This window comes from Plutella xylostella, chromosome 13, assembly GCF_932276165.1.
Source record: "Plutella xylostella chromosome 13, ilPluXylo3.1, whole genome shotgun sequence".
Taxonomy (NCBI): Eukaryota; Metazoa; Arthropoda; class Insecta; order Lepidoptera; family Plutellidae; genus Plutella; species Plutella xylostella.
In genome coordinates this window covers 4,292,114-4,314,859 of record NC_063993.1, presented here as the reverse complement: position 1 = coordinate 4,314,859, position 22,746 = coordinate 4,292,114, and the positions used below count along the sequence as shown (strand labels likewise).

At 39.0% G+C, this 22,746-nt stretch overlaps 5 protein-coding genes across 5 annotated transcripts; 3 read left to right on the top strand and 2 right to left on the bottom strand.

Moving 5' to 3' along the window:
• The first annotated feature begins 1,205 nt into the window (after positions 1 to 1,205).
• On the top strand, positions 1,206 to 7,114 carry LOC105386143 (heat shock protein 75 kDa, mitochondrial). The gene is made up of 13 exons (XM_038112216.2): positions 1,206 to 1,466; positions 1,635 to 1,798; positions 2,159 to 2,320; positions 2,440 to 2,675; positions 3,859 to 3,968; positions 4,057 to 4,130; positions 4,488 to 4,764; positions 4,949 to 5,018; positions 5,247 to 5,394; positions 5,614 to 5,741; positions 6,004 to 6,191; positions 6,415 to 6,646; positions 6,854 to 7,114. The coding sequence occupies exons 1-13, from the start codon at positions 1,346 to 1,348 to the stop codon at positions 7,026 to 7,028; spliced, it is 2,085 nt and encodes a 694-aa protein (XP_037968144.2). The 5' UTR covers positions 1,206 to 1,345; the 3' UTR covers positions 7,029 to 7,114.
• Positions 7,115 to 7,777: 663 nt separating this feature from the next.
• Positions 7,778 to 13,137, top strand: LOC105386924 (neurotactin). Its single transcript, XM_038112186.2, has 7 exons — positions 7,778 to 7,909; positions 8,029 to 8,318; positions 8,460 to 8,589; positions 9,293 to 9,468; positions 9,615 to 9,684; positions 9,976 to 10,126; positions 10,585 to 13,137. Exons 2-7 carry the CDS (start codon positions 8,031 to 8,033, stop codon positions 11,996 to 11,998), a joined length of 2,229 nt encoding a protein of 742 aa, XP_037968114.2. The 5' UTR covers positions 7,778 to 7,909; positions 8,029 to 8,030; the 3' UTR covers positions 11,999 to 13,137.
• Positions 13,138 to 14,645: 1,508 nt separating this feature from the next.
• Positions 14,646 to 18,790, bottom strand: LOC105386152 (myosin-11). The gene is made up of 6 exons (XM_011556659.3): positions 18,396 to 18,790; positions 17,634 to 18,157; positions 17,322 to 17,473; positions 15,763 to 17,197; positions 15,402 to 15,548; positions 14,646 to 15,176 (listed from the first exon to the last, which is right to left on the bottom strand). Exons 1-6 carry the CDS (start codon positions 18,427 to 18,429, stop codon positions 14,955 to 14,957), a joined length of 2,514 nt encoding a protein of 837 aa, XP_011554961.3. The 5' UTR covers positions 18,430 to 18,790; the 3' UTR covers positions 14,646 to 14,954.
• A 401-nt stretch (positions 18,791 to 19,191) lies between these two features.
• LOC105386935 (splicing factor 3A subunit 2) lies at positions 19,192 to 20,452 on the bottom strand. The gene is made up of 3 exons (XM_011557591.3): positions 20,164 to 20,452; positions 19,819 to 20,082; positions 19,192 to 19,602 (listed from the first exon to the last, which is right to left on the bottom strand). Exons 1-3 carry the CDS (start codon positions 20,315 to 20,317, stop codon positions 19,238 to 19,240), a joined length of 783 nt encoding a protein of 260 aa, XP_011555893.2. The 5' UTR covers positions 20,318 to 20,452; the 3' UTR covers positions 19,192 to 19,237.
• A 329-nt stretch (positions 20,453 to 20,781) lies between these two features.
• LOC105386163 (40S ribosomal protein S10) lies at positions 20,782 to 22,486 on the top strand. Its single transcript, XM_011556671.3, has 4 exons — positions 20,782 to 20,921; positions 21,100 to 21,312; positions 21,892 to 22,132; positions 22,420 to 22,486. The coding sequence occupies exons 2-4, from the start codon at positions 21,113 to 21,115 to the stop codon at positions 22,456 to 22,458; spliced, it is 480 nt and encodes a 159-aa protein (XP_011554973.1). The 5' UTR covers positions 20,782 to 20,921; positions 21,100 to 21,112; the 3' UTR covers positions 22,459 to 22,486.
• The last annotated feature ends 260 nt before the right edge of the window (positions 22,487 to 22,746 follow it).

The window sequence follows — 22,746 nt, the reverse complement described above, 5'->3', positions numbered from 1 at the left end:
TTTTTGAATTCCCCTACTGTAGTATACAATACACTCCCAACATAATATTTTCCATAGGTATAGACAAGCAAACTCCGGCCGCTAATTCAGTATTTAACTCTGAGATTAACACTAAGTGGAGTGACTGGCATTTATTTTTCACTGATGCATCAAAACTAACCGATTCATCCTGTTGTGGTGCAGCAGTCTACTATCACAATTCAAAAATAGAATTAATGTTTGTTTGCCCCCCAGAAATCTCCGTTTACACGGGGGAGTGTGTAGCCGTTCTTGAAGCTTGTAATTTTATCGAAGCCCATAACATTGATAAGGCTGTAGTTTTTACCGATTCTCTGAGTTGCTTACAAACTCTAACACAATGTCCTTTTAAAAGTAAAACCCACTGTAGTTACACATTGCACCTTAAAGACTGCCTTAGAAGGTGTAACGATAAAAGTCTTAGAGTTGTTCTGGTATGGATCCCAGGTCATTCTGGTATACAAGGCAACGAATACGCAGACCAGCTAGCAAAAAGAGCTTCTTCAGATGCCAGCAGTGACCGAAAATACTTCCAAATTCCGACTTATGACCTCCTTAGCCTCCCAGCTAAGGATAGTTTGACTATCTGGCAACATGAATGGGAGAAATCAAGCCGGCTCAAGGGCCGATTGTACTTCTCCATTCAACCGAAGGTTCCTCATAGACCGTGGTTTTTTAAATTTAAAAATCTTCCTAAATTAATTGTTTCCATCTTGTGCAGAATTCGTTTGGGTCATTGTTGCTCCCCTGCTTTTCTCAATAAAATAAAACAACGGGATTCGCCCATGTGTGAGTGTGGACAGGACGAGGGGACTCTAGATCATGTTTTCCTGAATTGCCCCATTTTTGGTTTAGACTCATTATATCCATACCTATATAAAATCAAAGTTCCTCTTCCAATAAACTTTCATCAGTAGTTATTAAATTTTCATGACCCTAATTTTATCATCGCTATTAGTAAATTCATTGTTAACAACAAAATCAAGTTATAACTCCATTCCTCAAATATATAGATCTATCTATATATAATATGTGTATATCTATTATGTTTATTTATATACATTCGTAAAGTTTTCAAGATCTACCTTCAATAAATTACAATTCAAATAAATACACATGCATTGTCATGACATGATACTGGCAGAAATTGTTGGCACACCCGACAGATTGCCATAAATAAAATTTCAATTCAACTATTTCGTTCGCATGGTTAAATTTTTATTAAAATTAAGATTTTAGAGAAGTTAATTGGAGAAGTTCAAGCTTTTAATAAATAATAGAGGGTGCCATACCAACTAGATATACAATTATTGTGTAAACATCTATAATGTCGGCTTTACGAGCAACTTTGGGTCGTTCGGCTTTATGTTCCAGAAGGTTATTTTATAATTCCCTGAACAGAAGCAGATTTATACCAGGATGCGCCAATACTTACAATAAATTTAATGGTAAGAAAATCCTTTTCATATACAAATACGAAAAAATGCTCCTTTACTCCTGTACTTACCTACAAAAACAATTATTCCAAAAAAACTTCATTATACATCACAGTAGTTATACCAATAATTAGTGTCCTGGTGTCTCAAAATATACTTTATCTTTTTATTCCACGATAGATAGCCTTTTTTCCAAGGCACGGAGAAATTACAGCACTGAAGCAGCAGCATCTGAAAAAAAAACAAGTGAAACTCTAAAGGGAACCTCAGAGAAGAGAGAGTTCCAGGCAGAAACACGCATGTTGCTGGACATCGTGGCCAGATCACTGTATTCAGATAAAGAAGTATGTTATATTTATTACATACTAGCTTTTGCAATAATTTATGTCTCACCTTAAGAGGTTCATGTATAAATGTTGGTTTAAAAATATACTATGCATCAATATTATCCTTTGTTGCATCATAGGATATACAAAGAAAGTTCATATTTTATCCAAACAATTTTGCTCCATAAGAGCCCTATCATCATCATCAGCCTATGTCAACCCACTGCAGGGTATAGGCCTCCTCCATGTCATGCCAAGTCCCACAGTCCTGTGCTATATACATCCAGCCCTATAACCTGTAATATTAAATAACATTGTTTAATAACTTAAAAATATTATGTATAATAAAGCTGCTTTATAATTCTTATTTTATCACAGGTTTTCATCAGAGAGTTGATTTCTAATGCCAGTGATGCACTGGAGAAGTTCCGCTACTTGACTGTGAGCTCCGCGCCAGATACACCACAGCTGCTGGAAACTGACCGCTCCCTAGAGATCAAACTCTCCACTGACAAGCAGAACAGAACTATTACATTCCAGGTAATTAAAACATAATAATCTATTAGCAAAATTCAATTTTATTGGCTAACACTTAAGACTTCTCACATACTGGATTTGGTAGGTTGCTAACTATTTATTACATCTCTCTAATACCCCAGGATTCCGGTATTGGTATGACCAAAGAAGAGTTGACTGACAACCTGGGCACCATAGCCCGCTCTGGTTCCAAGTCCTTTATTGAAGAGATCAAGAAACAGGGTGCGGAGCAGGCCAATTCTATCATTGGTCAGTTTGGTGTTGGTTTCTACTCAGCCTTCATGGTGGCGGACAAAATAGAAGTCTTCACTAGGAGTAGCAAGGCTGGCTCACCAGGATATAAATGGTCTTCTGATATGTATGTATAATTCATGATGTAAGGTATAAACACAAGAGATAGCTATAGATTAGTATTCCAAACCAGAAGTAGGAGGGTGAAATCGCCAAAATTTGTACATAACAAAAACGTAACAAAAGGGAAACGTTACAAAAATGTTACAAAAAGGAACTATACGGACTCGATCACACTGCTATGAATAAATAAAACAATTTTTATTTAATCAGCACTACGGCGAAGCGAAAAGGATGGTTATGATTTTGACCAGTACCTATTCAATAATTAAAACACGAACTACTTTCGTAATTTTTTAACAAAAAAATTAAAAAAATATATATATCTATGAGGTTTTTTTTTATTAATTGAATTATTAATTATTTTGGTATTAGGTATCACTTGTTAGGATAATTAAAATTAAACTTCTGTACAACTGATATGTTTTTGTAATTTATTAGTTTAAAAAATGTCATCACATTCTTGTCAGTCTGAATGTGCCCTTAGCTTTAAAATTGTAACAAAATGGAACAAAAATTCTTACGTTCATAAGCTAAAAATATTTTAACACACGTGGATTTAGTTTTCCGAAAATTTGATTAACTGCATAGTAAACAGACTGAAATTATGATTTTACGTGCAGGAATTACTTTGTAAAAACTTTCCTTTAACTTAATTTGTTGGTTGTTTCAAAGGGGAACACTGAAAAGTCTTTTTTCTCCCGAGTTCACTATAACTTCGATAACGACTACAAACAAAATGGCGGAGACGCGACACTAACGCCACTTCTAAATAAACTTTTGCTCGTGGTGATGCCAGTAAAATAATTTAGATTTAATACTATTTTATACAAAAAAATACTGTTACAAAGAGCATAACAAAGAAATATGATATTTTTATTAAGATTTAAATTTATGTAAATTTCAATAACCACTGTGCAAAATATGATAAAATACAAATAATTTAATACGTTACTTACTCTACTAATATGATTTACCAAAATTTTCTATATGAAGCTGTTATATTTTTCTCATTTAGTAGGTTTTAGTGCAACCAAGAGAAATGGACAAAAAATGTACAAATTTTGGCGATTTCACCCAGGAATCTATTGATTGGCTAGAAGTTGGCACTAAACAGTTGACTGTACCTCATATCCTGTGTCATTAGATAAATAATCTTTTTAAAACCGTAATAAAAACTGTACTTGCAGGTCTGGAATGTATGAGATCCAAGAAGCAGAGGGAGTACCAATCGGCACTAAAATTGTAGTTTATCTAAAAACTGACTGCAGAGAATTTTCTGATGAAGACACTGTTAGAAGTAAGTAATATTGTTCAACTTATGAGACTGCTTAATTACTGTAAATGGATTTTCTGGTCATAAAATATAATGGTGCATTTATTTACAGATATCATAATGAAGTACAGCAACTTTGTAAGCAGCCCAATCTTCCTGAATGATGAACAAGTGAACTCTATAAAGGTAAAGTTAAATAAATTATTTATCTCTTTAAAATTACAGTCCTGTTTAAAATATAGCTTGGAACACTTTTATAGCCTTTATAAATGCCTAAATACATACCCAGTGTGTATGATAATAATAACTTATTCATCATCATCATCAGCCTATAGCAGTCCACTGCTGGATGTAGGCCTCTCCCAAAGCACGCCACTGGATGCGATCTTTAGCTTTCCGCATCCAATCATAACCAGCCACCTTTCGCAAGTCGTCACCCCACCTCCCCTATGATAACTTATTACTTAAAATATTTTAACATAGCATTATCCATCGTAAGATCATTGTTTTTTTGTTATATTAACAATCCAAGTTACATTTCAGCCCCTCTGGCTAATGGAGCCAAAAGAAGTAAAAGAAGAGCAACACACAGAGTTCTACCGCTTCATAAGCAATTCGTACGACAAGCCTCGCTACACGCTGCACTACAAGACCGACGTTCCACTGAGCATCCGCTCCATACTGTATGTGCCCGAGGGAAAACCCGGACTGTTTGAACTCTCCCGGGACTCTGATGTTGGTGTGGCCCTGTATTCCAGAAAGATCCTGATTAAGAGCAAAGCGGAAAACATTCTGCCGAAGTGGCTGCGGTTTGTTAAAGGTATTGGTTTTGTTTATGTTACTGACAAAGTAACTATTATCTAGGTAGAAGGAAATGGAAAGGTGAATAATATACATAGACAGACACAAATAGATTTGCATGTTACATAGGATGTCATTGTATTTATAAATTCAAGCTTTCTCTGAACTCCTTCTTAACTGAATAAGTTTTTTATGTGTTTCAGGTGTTGTTGATTCTGAGGACATTCCACTAAATCTTAGCAGAGAACTTCTACAAAACAGTGCTCTTATTGGGTGAGTAAGAATTAATGTACCTTAAATAACCTTTTATTTGTGCATCAATATGAAAATATAAACCAGATGAAAATCCAAAAAAGTACACAAATGCAGAATGTATAATGTAGGTACCCTTTGTGCAATCACACGAATGAAGATGATAAAGAATTTCACAATATTGAAATAATACAATTCAGTTTTTTTTATTGCAATAGAAATAATATAAATAGATCTTATATTTTCCAGTAAACTACGTTCGGTGTTGACGAACCGCTTCCTGAAGTTCATGCTGGACCGGTCTCAGAAGGACGTGGTCGGGTACGACGCCTTCTACAAGGACTACAGCCTCTTCCTGAAGGAGGGCATCGTCACTAGTCATAATCCTGTGGAAAGGGTATGTACATTTGTTTCAGAATGCATTAAGATCACTCACATCGCGCAGCCTCAAGAGCGAGGTCCAGTCATAAAAAGGACCAACAGAGATTTATATTTAGTATCACACAAAATAATTACTTCCCTAAGATAGTAGTACGTTATAATATATTCATCTCTACCTACCCTAGATTTACTCTATAATATCACGCCCATTTTATTTCTTAAATTAACATTACAGGAAGAAATCTCAAAACTGTTGCGCTTCGAATCCTCAAAACTGGACAGAGGAGTCAGGACGTCCCTCGCCGAGTATGCCGCGAGACAGAAGGAAGACCAAAGAACTATTTACTACTTGGCTGCTCCGAGGTAACTTTAATAGAACGCCTATCTTACGAATGCTACTACATAAATTATGTCCTTTAGTATAATTAAGTTCCAATGGTACAAGTTAGTACATAAGTAGAAACAGGTTACCAAAACCTATAATACCTATTGCACTCTATCCATACGTGTGACCTTTTAACGATAAGATGTATTAGGTGACCTAAATCTAATCAATAAACTATAGTTAAATTTCAATCTCATATTTCAAAAGTTTTCATACAACAAACCATTTCACCAATTCCAGCCGTGAGCTAGCAGAAACGTCCCCCTACTTCGAGTCACTGAAGAAGCGTGACGTGGAAGTGATATTCTGTTACGAGATGTACGACGAGCTCGTGTTGCTAGAACTGAAGGAGTTCGGCGGCCGCGCGCTCGTCTCCGTAGAGAGCGACATGCAGAAGGACCCCAATGATAGGCCCGAAGCTGTGATTGGTGAGGACGCCATCTTGTTTTTAGTTGGGGCCGGAAACGGTATATCCGTTTCCGGCCCTTGATGTGTTATCGGGAAAATCGGTTATTTAATAGGTAGTGAACTCGATAAGTTCATATAAATATTGATGATTTATAGTTCATTTCCCGATAGTACGTTTTTATGGATGAGATGAATGCGCTCGTTTTTAGAATTAAATTCTAACGTAATCAATTTAATTTCCAGGTAGCGAAGGTCTGCAACAATCTCAAGTAGATGAATTAGTTTCATACCTAAAGGGTCAACTAAAGGGCAAGGTGTTCGACGTGCGCACCACGTCTCGCCTAGACTCGCACCCCTGCGTCATCATCGTGCCGGAAATGGCCGCCGCCCGCCATTTTGTACGGACCAAGGCGCAAGACATGAGCGAGGAAAACAGATTCGCGCTGTTGCAGCCACAGTTGGAAATTAATGCTAAGTAAGTGTTTTAATACTCCATATTGTAATAGGTGGTATTTTCTCATTCCACGATTATACATAATATAGAAGAACTACCTACATCTATGCTTTTAGGTCATTTACTGATAAAATTCCACTGTTACTTATTAGTTTTTCTCATGTAGGTAGAATACAAACGAGAAAGCTGTGCTATACTAGTTGATTAATTCAAATATTTATTTTCCAGGCACCCGATAATTAAGAAGCTACACAAACTACTGTCCAGTGATAAGGACTTGGCCAACATGGTGTCTCAACAGCTGTTCTCTAACGCCATGGTCACCGCCGGGCTCGTGATGGACCCCAGGAACTTAATTACACACATAAATGACCTGCTAGAGAAAGCTTTGGAGAAACATTAGTTAGGATTATTGTTATTTAGTTGTAGTCTAAAATTAAATTTGGAGTATTTCCAATAATTATGTTAATAAAAAAAATGATTTTAATATTTTACTCGTTTACCTCTGTCTCCTTTTCCCATCCTACATCCTAAAGTAAAATTTCTGGGTTGAACTACGTTAAACTTAAAATGAAACAAAAAAACACACACGCACTCACGCCTTGTACTAATGTACTCCCTTGCGGGGTAGGCAGAGGTGCATTGCTGCACCCACTTTTCGCCAGAGTGTTAGTCCCAATGTAATAGGGGGCGGGCCTATTGCCATTTTACGGGCACATCCAAGACCCGAGAACAAATATCTGTGTTTAAACAAATATCTGCCCCAGCCGGGAATCGAACCCGGGACCATCGGCTCAGTAGTCAGGGTCACTAACCACTACGCCATCGGTCGTCTTACTATACTTAAAATGAGTGGTTATTTTATTTTTTGATCACTATCGTACATCAACAAAAGTAGAAGTCCTACGCATTTTATTTATAAGAGGTAGGTATTATCGCTATGAACGGTATCTTCAAGCAAACTGCTGAAATATGGTTGGCCAGAAAAGACGTACAGCTTCCTCAGAATAATAACGGTTTACCACGGCTATCGTAGTTTATTTTCTCTATGGGCACGGCGCAGTGCCCCTTCAACATTTCTAATGTTGCCAGTTTAGAAAATAGTTCAGTACATTCATTCATTCAGCAAATATTTTTCATTCATTCAATAAACGCGATCGACCGAAGCGGCATTTTGTTGGGGGAAATTTGTAAAGCTTTTATTTATTGAATTGAAAGAAAGGCGTGATTTCCTGTGATATCATCCACTCTCAATAGCGCATGGAACATTGAAAAATACAGCAAGTAAGTATTTATTTCCTTTACATACAGAATTTTATATTTCTACCTAACTCGGTGTGAGAGCGTCACGCTTATTTTTGTGAATCGAAATAAAAAATAACCGCAATTTTATTGTTATCCAGTCATGAGTACTACAGAAGTAAATAAAATTGAAAATGAAGACGATAATAAAACTCCCGATAAGAAACAAATCGAGGCAGAAGAGAAAGAAATGATGCTAAAATCTGAAGCCGAAAACATCGTGATCGATGCTTCGGAGAAGAAAGGAGCTGAGAACGAGGGCCCCGTAAAGGCGGCACTCTCGCAGGAATTCACCGACCAGGGGCGTGAGGTGAAGCCGAAGTTCATCCCTATTGGCGCTATAAAGATGCCGGGCTTTTTCACAAGAAATTCGGACAAAGAAAAATCCAAGGTAATTTCATGAAACCGACAAAATTTATACACTTGAGTACTCAATGAGTACTACTCCTACATAACAACGCTAACAATAACTATCGACTTAATTCCATACTCAAATACACCTACAACACACTAACAACATTATAAAATGCAGGATGAAGATGGTGTGGAGAAGGAGGGCGACACCGAGAAGGCGGACGAGTCGGCGAAGCCGCGCCACCGCCTGCAGTTCCTGCACGCCTGCCCCTTCACGCAGTTCATGCACCACCCCAAGAACGAAGACGGTAAACACACATTTTATACTGCATTCATTCTTACTTGGCACAAAAGGTTAACAATGTTTATGTGTCTTTTTATTCGAATTTATTTAAAAACTAGGTCTTAAAATAAAACAACAACTAATGAAATATTTACTAGCAAAAATTATATTTTTTTTCGTAATTAAACCCTTTATTTTAGCTGTAGTTTACTTGTTTAATAATATTGCGATTAAAATGGGAAAGATTGTTTACCTTTTGTGCCAAGTAAGGACAAATGGATATAACTACTATTTAGGAGTTGGTGCCTTGCCTATGCTTGAACCACAAGTTAGGGAACACCCTTGTAGCTCAGCTCTATTTCATTCAAATGACTATTTTATGGTAATGCAGTGGTGAAGAGTTAATTTAGTTGTAGGGGAAGCCGTTGTGAAAAAAAAATACTCACCTATGATGAAATATTGTAAGGTGCATATTAAATTAGTGCATCTAAAAGGGAAGCCAATGGGAATAGTGTTGTATGGATTCTTTGTCACTGCACTGCTAACTATATTTTATTTTTCATTTCAATCAATCATAGTAAAATACTAAACATTCCATTCCATGGAAAGCTATAGAAAACTGTACCTATTTGGGAGCCAAAGGCGAAGTATTTCAGTTGTATACTGTAAACAAAGATCTGTGACTTGTCATACATCATGTTAATAAATATCTATACACAATTTAACAGGAACAGAAAATGCAGAGACCAAGAGAGGCATCCGCCTGCCGAACATCAAATACCCCAAGTTTCTTCAGAAGAAGTCTGACAAGGATGCTGAGGCTACCCTGGCCTCCATGGAGACTCTGGAAGACAAACTGGACACTCCCAATGATGGCATGGAGAATGTGAAGCTTGATGGAGATGTAAGACTTTTTTGTATTCATTACCAACCTTTTTATTATATTTTTTGTACAAAATATTTTTTATAGTTTTTATGTAGTTCTCTTATGAATGTAGGTTAAGTTTTAATCTCGATTCATTAAAACATTTATAATATTTTTCTTTCTAGGAGGTTGAAGGGAAGGTAGCAACCAAACTGCCACTGAAGGAGAGGATAAGGCAGAAGAAGTTCATAATGGGTATGTGAATATATAAAGTTATGAAATGAATTTATTACTGAAGCTCTTTATGCTTAAAAAAAGACTAGGGTGTACATCCTTTCTAATAATGTACATTATTTATATTAAAATTGTAGATTAGAGAAACAAAAAAGTACCTATTATGCAAGGTTCTAGCAAGATATTAGATAACTGTGATCGAAGAAGATAACACATATTTATGACTACAATCCTAAATGTAAATACTAGTCTCCAATAGAGTATCAAGAGTATGATAATGACAGGTAGTCTAACCTACAACATTTACCCCAGATGACATCGTGGTGTGCGTTGTGGTGGTGTTGGTGCTGCTGGCGGTGATCATCGGGGTGGTGATCGGGGCGCGCGCCGGCCCGCCCGCCGAGCGCCCGCTGCGCCTCGGCCGCTACATGACCACTATCACCAGCTGCGGACCTGTTGAAGGGTGAGTTAAGCATCCTTTCATATGGAGGACTGTTGTGAATACAAGTGAAGGAAGCGGTGTGGAATATACGTCCTAAACCTTTTGTTTATTTATTTATTTATTCATAGGAAAACTTACAGCTAAATGTTAGACATAAGAAATTTCGATTAGTAATACATAGCCAATTAAAAGTTTTCACACATATGTTAGTAAAAATAAGTTCTTATTGAGCAAAAATACAGCTCGCACAAATTATTCGCTCAACAAAACAGATGAGCTAAAACTCTCCGTAAAACTATAGTTAATTAATCCTACTTGGCTACAAAATAAATCTAAATCAACATTTGCATTTGTTGTTGTGTTGTGTGTATGTAAAGATTGTATAGCAACTGAATCATTATTAGAAACTTTGGCTTATAATACCCTATGTAAGATGTGTTTATTAATTAGAATAATAATAATGTAATATTGTTCCTCAGTATCTACAACGAGGGCGTGTACAGCTTCTACAACATCCCGTACGCCGTGCCGCCGGTGGGCGAGCGGCGGTTCGCGTACGCGGCGCCGCTGGACGACCTCGCGCGCTGCTGGAACGGCTCGCTGGCGGCGCACGCGCCCGGCCCCGCCTGCCTGCAGCTGCTGGCGAACGGCACCGTGGCGGGCGACGAGGCGTGCCTGGCGCTGGACGTGGTCACGCCGCACGTGCGCTACGACGCGCCGCTGCCGGTCGTGGTGCTGGTGGGCGCCACCACGCTGGCCGGCGGGCTTGGCCCGCTGCAGCCCTCCGCCCTCTACGCGCGCACCAAGGAGGTCGTCTTCGTCCGCCCCAACTTCAGGCTCGGCCCCTTCGGCTTCCTCGCGCTCGACAGCCTGTCTAAGACCAAGTATCCGGAGACGTCAGGAAACTACGCCCTCAGCGACCTCCTCGTCGCCCTCGAGTGGGTCAAACACAACATCAAGCACTTCGGCGGGGACGAGAGCTCCGTGACGCTGCTGGGCCACCGCGCCGGCGCCACGCTCGTGGCCGCGCTCACCACCGTCAAGAAGGCGCAGAAGCTGTACTCCCGCGTGTGGCTCTCGTCTCCTTCCGTCATCTTCCCCGGCGAGCCGCTCGAGCAGGCGGTCAAGGCTAACGAGCAGTTCAAGCTGATCAGCAAGTGCAGCGACGCGGACTGCCTGCGCCAGATCTCGGCCACGGAGCTGCTGGCGGCCACGCCGGACGTGTGGCTCGGGGACGGCATGGCCAGCATGCCGCGCGCCGGCGAGCTGCGCCGCTCCTGGCTCGTGCTGGACGGCGACCTGCTGCGCCAGCACGCCTACGAGGCCTGGGACGCGCAGAAGAAAGCCAAGCAGCTCGGCAAGGAGAAGGAGTTCAAGCCGATGGTGTTCGGCACGACGCGGCACTCGGGCCACTCGGAGCTGCTGCAGGCGCGCCACCTCAACTGGACGGCCGAGCTGGTGGAGCGCGAGGTGAGCGAGAGCGTGCTCGGCGAGCGCAACCTGACGGCCGCCGTGTTCCAGCACTTCAACAAGACGTACGCGGGGCTCGTGGAGCTGATGTCGGCCGTGCGCACGCTGTGCCCGCTGGTGAGCCTGGCGCGGCTGCGGCTGGGCGCGCCGCTGTACGTGGCAAGCGCGGGCGGGGGGCGCCTGGCCGCCGCCGACGCCGACGTGCGCGCCATCCTCGGCACCTTCGACTCGGACACGCCGGAGCAGCGCCGCTTCATGGCGTCCATGCAGCACATGTTCTACTACTACGTGGGGCATGGCGCGCTGCCCGCGAGCGAGCCGCTGCTGCTGGTGGAGCAGGACCCGCTGCCGCTGCCGCCGCTGCCCGCCTGCGACCTGCTCATCCAGGCCGACGTGGTGCCTCGCTTCGCGCACGTCGACTAGGCCGCGCCCACCACGCGCTCTCGCTTCCTGTCCTTGTCTTTCGGTGTTGTGAAACCTATGTAGGTATTTACCAAAATAATCGTTTGTAATGTATTTTAGTAACGTACTTATTGATATTGCCCCTTTCGTATCGGTTTTACTTGTACATTTATTTATTTTCTAAGCATATCGTATGCATTATGTAATGCATTTGCACGAGTTTTCCAAAAAGTAGTTGTAAGTTTTTGTAATGTTCACTTTTGAACTAAGTAGATCTGCCATTTACTAATATTATTTTAGGAAAGTACAAAAGTTTTTGAAGGTTTTTATCAGTACCTAATGCAAATCTAGTTCATTAGGTCGATCTCAGTGACCAAAATACTGATTTAAGACTGCCAATTTGATAAATATGATTGTTCACGTCGAATCATACCACAAGTATTACACAATGATCTCTAATTTGTACTGTGTACAGATGTTGAAACAGGATTTTATACCTACCGATTAAGATAAGTCATACTGTATTGTTGACCATATCATACTCATAAACTAAGTAATTTTGTTTAGTTCTAGTACAACTCTGTACGCGTCTTAGACGATACGGACATCGATTATGAAAGCCCCAATTTAAAATAATCATTGATAGGGATAGAAACTCAATATTCAGTATTAGTTGAGCAACTATGACAATCTAGTTATTGATTCCAGTTTTCATTGTTGTATGTTTAGTTGATCTAAGTCATTTCCCATTATTATTGTGATTTATTTAAGTCTGAATAATCCAAAGTGTAATTTGTAATATGTTTTTTATAAAACCAGTTTCTAGGTAGATAGTGAATAAGATAGGGTTAAGTATTGAATGCGATTTGCGTGTAAAATGAGATCCAGACAATTTTACAGACACCAATGTAGTTAATGTATAATTTTATATAGTAAATATACATTAAATGATAAATAGTCTGGGTCTGATTGAGCCGTATGTAAGTATACATGTGATGTGTTGCGGTCGCCGGCGCTCCAGTGCCCCGATCTGCTGAGAATGAGTCTGATTTCCCTTTTCTTGCCAAAATGCTTATATTAACATGACTGTCTGCACGTAGCTTACTTTATAGCTTGCATGTAATTTGTAAATTTATTTGAATAAATAAATTGAAGACTGATGACATTTTTTTTGTTGAACGAACCCTTGATCTTGGGTAGATCTCATTATTCCCATTACCCATTGCAGTGGTAATACTGAGACAGCATTCTTTTTCAAATCAGTCTCACTATTCCCATTGAATTACGAAACGCCGAATGGTAATAGTGAGACTTATGTTCTCCTACAAAATGTCTCATTATTCCCATTTGGAGCGGTTTTTTTTAGACGTCGGGTGTACAATAATATATTATCCTACAGAAGAAAAAAACAAATCTACGCAATGTAAAATTTTATTTGGGGTTTTAGTTATTATTTATGTATATCTAATTATTGTATTTACAATGGCGAACCAAAATTCTTCAAACTTTTGTGATGGTATTTGCATTAACATTTTACGCAGTTCGGTTGGCCGCTGTTTTGAGCATATGCAACCACCGATTCTCAATATTTCGTTTTCTGTAAAATAAAATGATGTCATTGAATTAAAACTATAATTTACTACCCTTGACCTAATTTCCGTGCAATTTATTTACCGTGAAAACGTTTTAGCTGATATCTTTTAAATACGTCAATCACTTCGTCCCAACAGTCATCAAATTTTAAAAAGTGGATTGTCTTAAACATGATTCTCAAACACCTTTCCCGAAAATTAATCTTACAGGAACATAAATTTGGTACTGAAAAGAAATGAGAATATTACAAGTGTACTTTTGGTTTTGTTGACCATAATACAAAAATCATCTATCATTATTTTCTTTTACCGTAGTCAGAATTCCCGTGTCGAATTTTATTTATTTCACATTTTGCCTTAAGTACACTTGTAAAATGTCTATATTCTTCAACATCGATAACGAAAGCCATGATACATATAAATAAATGAATTCACTTTATTAGATAACTTCTATTTATTATATTGAAAATTGCCTGTATAGATATCAAAACAAATAAAGAGGTCATAATATCGGGCGTTTTATTGGTCGCGAATAGTAGCGGTTATATAAACGCAATGGGGATAGTGATACAAGTAGTACTTATCACTATTACCATCAATGGGAAAGCTCAATGGGAATAGTGAGACTGACCCTTGATCTTGATCTATTTATACCTTATACACGATAGGTAGGTACAGTATAAAATGACGTCTGGATTTGGATAGGTTAAGTTGATCATTGATGTCGATTCTGAAGGCAGAAATTCTAATTTTAACGCTGTCAAACTAAAAAATTTGCTAGCATAAAATTACATTTTACGGAAACAATCCTAGAGTCGAATTTTAAACAAAGAAATTATGGTTTTCTGACGCTCTAAATTTAGAATTTCTGCCTTCAGAAACGACATCATTGTCATTCATCATCATACTTTGACTAGCCAAGTTCAATACTTTCAATAAGTAACATTTCTAAGTTTGCATGCATTCTGTCCGGGTTTCGTAAGGCTACCGGTCTTGAGACGTTATTTTTTACGTTTCTAATGGTTTGATGATGACGTTATAGTAAATAGAAACCTAATTAATTAAATACAAATATTTTGAATAATTTATTTATTACACACATACACAAAAATATAAATAAGTTTGCCAACATACCACAATAAATGACTGCATAATTTAAATTAAAAACGAAATAGTAGAAATAGTCATGATATAAAAAATGTTAACAATTTCACTGCCAAAATCTAACGCGATCGTATTGAAATATGATAATATAACAAATACCTAGTAACAATTTGTATTTTTAATGTGATTTAAATATTTTTAACTTGCAACCGAGTTAATGTGATCCATAAAATCAAAAATAGGTACCGAATGGTACTACAAATAATAAATAAAGAAAAATATCAATGATTACGTTCCCTAAGGGGAGATATAATGATTTGACTATTCTCTTTCCCTAGTTTATGAGTTTTCCTGATGACGGACGGGGACTTCGGCTTGATTTGCTCCTTGTCTTTCTTCATCATGTCGATAATGGACGTCTGCTTGGCCACCGTCGTCGCCAGCTCTTCATTCTCTTGACGAAGCAATGAAAGTTCCACCACTAATGATTGTTGGTCGTGGATCTGGAAACAATGTGTGTCTTTAGTGATTTGTTTCGACTTTTGTTTTTCAGTCCCACATATTTACCATTAAAAATTGAATGCGTGAATTAAAATAGGCCACGCAATCTTTCTTAGACTATCAAGATACTTCCTGACAAAATTTCACCCTGAATAAATTGAAGCCTATATTCAGTCGACCACAAGCTCATGAAAAACTCCATCCATCTACCCAAGATTTGTTGTTACCTGGTGCGTGAGGCGTCGGTTGTCGGCCTCGAGGCGCGCGATCTCGGCGGCGGCGTGCGCCAGCAGCGCGCGGGACTGCTCCGCCGCCGCCGCCGCCTGCCCCGCCTGCTCCGTCGCCAGCGTGCACAGAGCGCGCTTCTTCTGCACCTACAGGGTGATACTGGGTTAGATACTGGTACTCATAAATTAAGGAACTTTAGTGTAGGGGTAGAGTTAATCTTCGTGCGAGTGGAGTGGAGTGCCGACATCATTGATGTGTCTGGCAGATGGAGACTCGCATTCAGACGGAATGCAGTAGGGTAAGTGGAGCTTTACAATGACTGGTTCATCAAGGTCTATAGGTACAAAATATGAAACTTACTTCTTCGCGCAGCATTTTAATCTGCGTCGTAGACTCCATCTTCAGTAACTCGACATCCTCAATCAGTTCATCCTTAATAGACCCTAATTCGCGGTACGCCTCAATCTCCACATTCTGAAGGCTCTCGATCAAGGAGACATTGTGCTCCATGATGCGATTGTGTTCTTTGGCGAGAGCGGCTTTGGACTTGAGTATGTTGACGAGGGCTTCCTTGTACTCGTTGCACTCCAGCGCGGTGTTGTTGAGCGTGGCCTGGTAGTTGTGCAGCTCCTCCTGCAGGGCTTCCTTGTCCTCGGTGAGAGTCTGCAGCTTCCCCTCCAGCAGCTCGAGCTCGTCGTCGGCCTCCCGCAGCCGCAGAGTCAACACCTCCACGATATCACGCGTCACCGACAAAGACATCTCGTACTTGATCTTTTCTTTAACCGCGTTGTCCACCTCCACCATCATCTTGTTGATGTGGTTCTCAAAGTCAATAAACTTCTTCTTTGACTCGTCCCTCAGGTCTTCCACTTGCTTCTCCAGGTTGTACTTCTCAGTTTCCAGGACTTCCTTCTGTGATTTTAATGATTGAATCTCTTTTTGTAAAGTGGCTGCCTTTTCTTCAGTGACGTTCAGTGAGAATTTCAAGTCACGGGCCTCCTTCTCTAAATAGTGAATTTTGTCTTCTTGCAAGGACCAGTCTTCTTGTATGGACCTACAACGTTCTTCAAATTGAATTTCGCAAATCCTAAGTTTTTCGTGTGTAGCCTCATCAATCTGCTCAAGTCTAGCTTTCATTTCAATGTCTTTGTTGGAAATTTGTTGTTGTAATTCATTGACTGCATCCTCCTTTTCTTTTGTTAGTTGGGCCTTCATGGATTCAATTCGAGCATTGTATTTAGCTCTGACAGACTCTTGTTCTGATTTGCATTTATTGATAATGGCTTGTTTCTCATCTTCCAACTTGGTTTTCATAGTTTCAAGTTCTAGCTTGTATTCTCGTCGAATGCTCTCGTTGGCCTCCAGCGCCAGGGCGTGGTGGCCCTTCACCATCTCCAGGCGCTGTTTGGTTTCTTCTAGAATAGTCTCCATGTTAGTCAGTTTTTCTTGTAAATCTTTGCACAAGCTGTCTCTGATACCAATGACTTCCACATGTGAAGCTAATTCAACCTGTTTTTCATTTAGCTCAAGTTCAAGCTTGTTACATTGGTTTTCCAGTATGGATTTTTGATTTTCCAAGTTCATGATTAATTTTGAGTTTTCCTCAATGTTCAGCACATTGTTGGTGGCATTCTTTGATTCATCTAACTGAACTTCTGACAGTTTTAGATTTAAATTTTCAATTTCACTTGAATTATTTTCGTTAATTTGTTTCACTTGTTTTTGTAAATTAGCAATCTCACTCTTCAGTTCTTCTATCTGACGGCTGTATTCATTGATGGTGTAGTCTTTATTCCTAAAAATATAAATGGAATAAATTTAATAAAATGTTAGGAATTAATATTGCATACCTACATAATTTAATCAATAAAAATGTAGGTTGGTAAATCAGATAAGTAGTTATTATTATAATTACATACCTAATTTCAACTTCCTGTGATTTGATGATGTCATCAGAAACTTTTGCATCAGCTTTGGTTGGTTTTTTGTCTTCATTCTTGCTGCAGTACAGAGGTTTCTTCAAGCTGCTGGGGCACCTGTGTGCTACACTTGTAGTTTTGGGAGGTTTGGGCTGAAATATAAGATATTTAGTTTAATCTCTGATATCCCGGTGACCTGATACAAACAGTTTAGATGCAAGCAGTTAAGGCATTTGCTATGACAATAGAAAACAAACTTGATAGTTTGGAAGCTTGTTTTGTAACATAAGATTAAAGCAGGCTCATACTTACAGTAACAAATGAGCGAACACTTCTGACGGAGCTGCATTGGGACTGTGTGTCAACATTACTCTTGGTATGAGTAAGCTTTGCCTTTGGTACAGTAAGGACCGTATTTACTTTAGCCTTCACTTTAGAGACATCCACATCAGAACCTATTTTGGGTTTTGGTTTCAAAGCGTCACCAGTTCCTGGTGTTATCTTGGACTTAGGCTTGGCAGTATCAGTCTCCGGTGTTAACTTCGATTTTGACTTTGGAATGTCAGTTTCAGGACTTATCTTGGTCTTTGGTTTAGGAATGTCAATATCAGGAGTTATCTTATTCTTTGGTTTAGGGGTATCAGTTTCCAGTGTCAACTTGGATTTTGACTTTGGAATGTCAGTATCAGGAGTTATCTTGGTCTTTGGTTTAGGGGTCTCAATGTCCGGTGTTAGCTTCGGCTTTGACTTAGGAACGTCCGTGTCTGGAGATATCTTGGATTTTGGTTTAGGAACATCGGTTTCTTGTGGTTTATCCTCGTTGGTTTGTTTTTTAGCTAGAAATTAGAAACAAGAATTAAATTAGGGCTTAAATTATTAATTCATTAATAATTAAATCAAGAATAAGTTTATACAATTGTGTCCTTTTAGGGTTTTTGTATTAGGTAGGTACCCACCACAAGTCAAGGCATCAACACTTTAATAAAACAGTACGTATCGCTAATTGATTTAAGTATTTATCGGATTCTATGTCAATGTCATAAGCAAGTTCAAATAAATACTGTATTCACTTACCCAGTGGATCAAATCTTTTAGCTTTTGAAAACATAATTTAAACAAAACTTAATAAATAAAATATAAACTTTGTAATAAAATCTGTCAGCCAGGCACGGAATGAGTTTAATTCGCGCGGAAAAATCAGTATGGAATAATAGTTTCACAATGAAACTTGCGCAGCTGAGGACTCTTTTGTATTCAACAGCGACCGTTATTTACAAAAAAAAAGCCGTTGAAATGTTTCGCGCAAAAATCAATGAATGATAACCCTATCAAATAAAGATACAGTTGTGCAACGGTTTATTACGCAATAAACGCAACTTCTGAATTTTTATGGGTTATACTGACAGAACACATTCACAGAATAGAAAAAAAACTTTATTTCATTCACTCTTTTCGATATCGTAATCGATCGATTATGATTTCTCCCTAGAGATAAAATATTAGTAGCAATTAGTAGATTACGAACCGTATGCACCCATGCAGTATGATACCATGCAGAAATAAATGAACTTGGCTAGAAAGAAATGTTTGAACCAAATACCTATTTCACGTTTTTTAATGATTACAATAATATTTGGTTTGAAATTCTATGTATAGGATGCAGTGTACGTTGGCTGATTATAGCTACCAAAGAAAAGATCTCGAACAGAGATAGTACACATTATAAACTATACTATTGTATTCTATTACTATTGTATTTGTATTTTAATGGGTCTTACCTGTAAATAAAGAACTTTATTATTATTATTATTATAAACCAATGTGCCGGTCTGCAGTGCAGTGGTAAATCTTAAATGAAAACGCAACTAGATTCCTTACATAATATTATATTTCAAACCCATTCAAATACTTCATTTTTACATGGAAGGAGGTGGTGGCGGTACCGGCAGCAACGGCGGCGGCGGCGGCAGCCCCATCATTGGCGTCCCGGGCGGCGGCGGCATGCGCATACCAGGATTATCCCACATCTTGGGCGGAGGCAGCAAGCGCAAAGGCTCCATTTTAAACGCAAACTGCAGGAAAAACTGCTTTGTGTCCTTGTTCCAATGAGTCCAAAACTTGGTGTCATGTTTCTCCACTTCTCTGCTAGGCACTTTGAAGGCTATAGTTTCATACGGCTCTGCAGCAAAGAGCAGATATTGCCACCTACGGTCTGGAGGCTCAATCTTTTGTTCATAAGCAGACATGAACCGGTGTCTAGGTGCCACTCCTTCAGCAATCTCTGCAATAAAAACAATAATTAGCATTTAGATTAAATAATCTTTGTTATAGTTTATGATCACAAAATTGAGGTTAACTAATAATAATCCCTACCACCATGCAAAGAACCACCCACTTTTGCCTCATCTCATTATAAAGGCACAAAAAACACCTTGAACAGTGTAAGAAAGATTACACAGTATTTAACATAAGTGAATAGCCTTGTTTTCATTTTTACCTGGATAGTCAACCTGAAACAACAAACTCTGTTGTCCACTCTCAGGTTCCTTTTGCTTAGTTACTCGGTATCCAGGGCGACCAATTTTAACAAACTTTTTGGGTTCAATCCTCGGCTTTTCAGGAGCAAGCTGCTGAGGAGACTCTTTGGCCTCTTTGGCAGCTCGTCGGGCCAAGTTAGCCTGATGCTTCTTCCCTTGGGTGTGTGCCAAATAGCTGCCTTCATTGTTGTGTAAAGTTAAACACAATTTACACTCGTATGAACCTGAAAAAATAAAGGGATTGTTTATTGTCTGGCAAAAATGTAAAAATTAGGTTATGTTGTAATGTCAATAACAGCACTTACCCAAATGATTTTTCATAAAATAAGGATCTTTATTCAAGTCAATAGTCTCTAAAGCGAGCTGCCGGAGTCTCTCGCGGCGATCCCTGTTGCTCTCCGACCATGATGCTACTCCTCCACCACCAGTCTTTCCTCCCGGTCTATTTTGGAAATCCATCTTCGACGATGGATGATATTAGGGTTTCAAGGATATTCACTTATACATTAAAAACTAAGATAATCTATCGGTTTTATATGCCTAAATGTAAAATAAAATCAATTAAATAATCTAATGGAACACATCAACAAGCAACAACCAATGAACGAACGCTAAGTATTTTTTTTAATACACAGATTATTTGACAGTTTGATACTTGTTTTGTTGTTTGATATGTTGCTTTTGACAGACAAGACAATATTATTCTGTGTTAAAAGTTGTATAGTTTGAAACCGGTATTTATCGGTAGTATGTAAAAGGCGCCGACACACTAGCGGACGCGACTGTCAGCCGCAGCCGCAGATAAAGCCTCAGTTTTTGCCGCACGGCTAAAACCGACCGTCTCTAAATGGCAATTCGGCTAGGTCACAAACTGAAGTGGATTAAAATCTTGTAGGGTGCTTTGGCGATTTATGAAGTGACTAGTCACAACAAGGTACCTACTAATATGTCAGTCATCAATACTACTAATCGTAATTACCGGTTTCTGATACGGTTGTCCTTCACTAGTGACAAAGTGTCAAAATTTCTTTTACGGTTTCTTTTCTGTCAAAATAGGCAAAAGGTAGAGTGTTTTACGAAAATAAATCGAAATTTATCATATAAATCCCCTGGAATGTTTTAATATTTAAACTAAATTCTCGAATCAGCAAGAAATTGTGAATATTATGTGGTGGTGATTTTTGATGTAGTGATAAAATCATGTCCTAACCTAGTGTTCAAGAAGAATCTTGTTTTTCCAGGTAGCGGCTCAAGATGTTGATGCCAAAGCAGAACCGTGTTGCTATTTATGAATTCCTCTTCAAAGAGGGAGTCATGGTAGCCAAAAAGGACTACCATGCCCCCAAGCACCCGGACTTGGAAAAGATTCCCAACCTCCAAGTGATCAAAGCTATGCAGTCTCTTAAATCCAGAGGTTATGTCAAGGAACAGTTTGCATGGAGGCATTTCTACTGGTAAGATTATGCATTCAAAGTTTTATGTGTTGTCACTGGCGATTGTTTACTTCAGGTTAGGTTATGTTATTCTATGGAAACATACATTCGTATGGAAAGTTACAAAGCAAATTATCTAATTAATCAACTGTATTAGATGGGGTACAGTTGAATAAATGACCCTCTGCACTCCCAGTACTGTTTCTTTCACACCTTTTTCGATTGACCAACTAAGAAAGTCTTTAAATTTGTTGCTTTTATGTGAGAGTTTAGTGTTTGTTTCAATAATAACCAACCACCCATAGGGGTATATTGTGTGTACTAGTTATCCCTCATCAATACTGTTCACCTATTTCTTAGTATTTTCATTTAAATTCTAAATCAACATGATTAAATTACATCACTGATCCACTCTCAATAAGCAATTATATTGTCAAGAATTACAAAAACAAGATTGAATTGAATTGACCTGATTTTTAGCCAACATAATCTAGTTTACCTGGAGTTCTATGGTTCAAACAAATTAGGGTACCTACTTGAAATACTTATGTCAGTAATTACAGTCTTCCTGATATTCAACACTGTCTTTTCTACTTACAGGTACCTCACCAACGAGGGTATTGAATACCTGCGCAGTTTCCTCCACCTGCCCCCCGAAATCGTGCCGTCGACCCTGAAGCGGTCCGTCCGCACCGAGACCGTCCGCCGCGGCGCCGTCGGCCGCAGCGACGCCCCCGCCCGCGCGCCCGAGGACCGCTCCGCCTACCGCAGGGCTCCCCAGGCCCCGGCCGCACACGACAAGAAGGCTGATGTCGGACCCGGATCAGCTGATGTTGAATTCGTAAGTATTGCTGCACATTCTTACTCAGTATAGACTTTCACAAGTGACTCAGCTTCCATAGATTTTTGGTGTGTGTCCTTCTAAAGATCATCAGGTTTATAAAAGACCTTGACTTGGAGAGTAAGATTTGACTCTTAAGAGTCCCAATAGATATTTTAGAATACAGTGGTAAAAAAGCACTGATTGCCCTACTTTTTCAATAACTACAACTATGTATTTATGACTTGTATGTTACGAATTTTGATAGAACAATACATTTCACTAAAACCATATTTTTTTCATTACAGAGAGGAGGTTTCGGACGAGGCAGGCCCGCTGCACCCTAAATAAGTTTACAATAAAAACATAACCTAATATTTTGTTTTCTTTTCTAATTTATCCAAATAAATAATAGAGTTGGACTGATTTTGATGAATATACCTACGTAATAAATTTAAGCTAACTCTCCTTCAAGAGCCAAAAAATGGGCATCCAACTCAGTTCATATGTATTGATAGGCACATCGTTAGGCTAATATATTAAACAATATATTAAATAATTATAGGTACATAGATTAAACAATGAACACTATAAATGGTTGGCCCGTAACTTCTAAGAAGTCCATTGGCCCTATA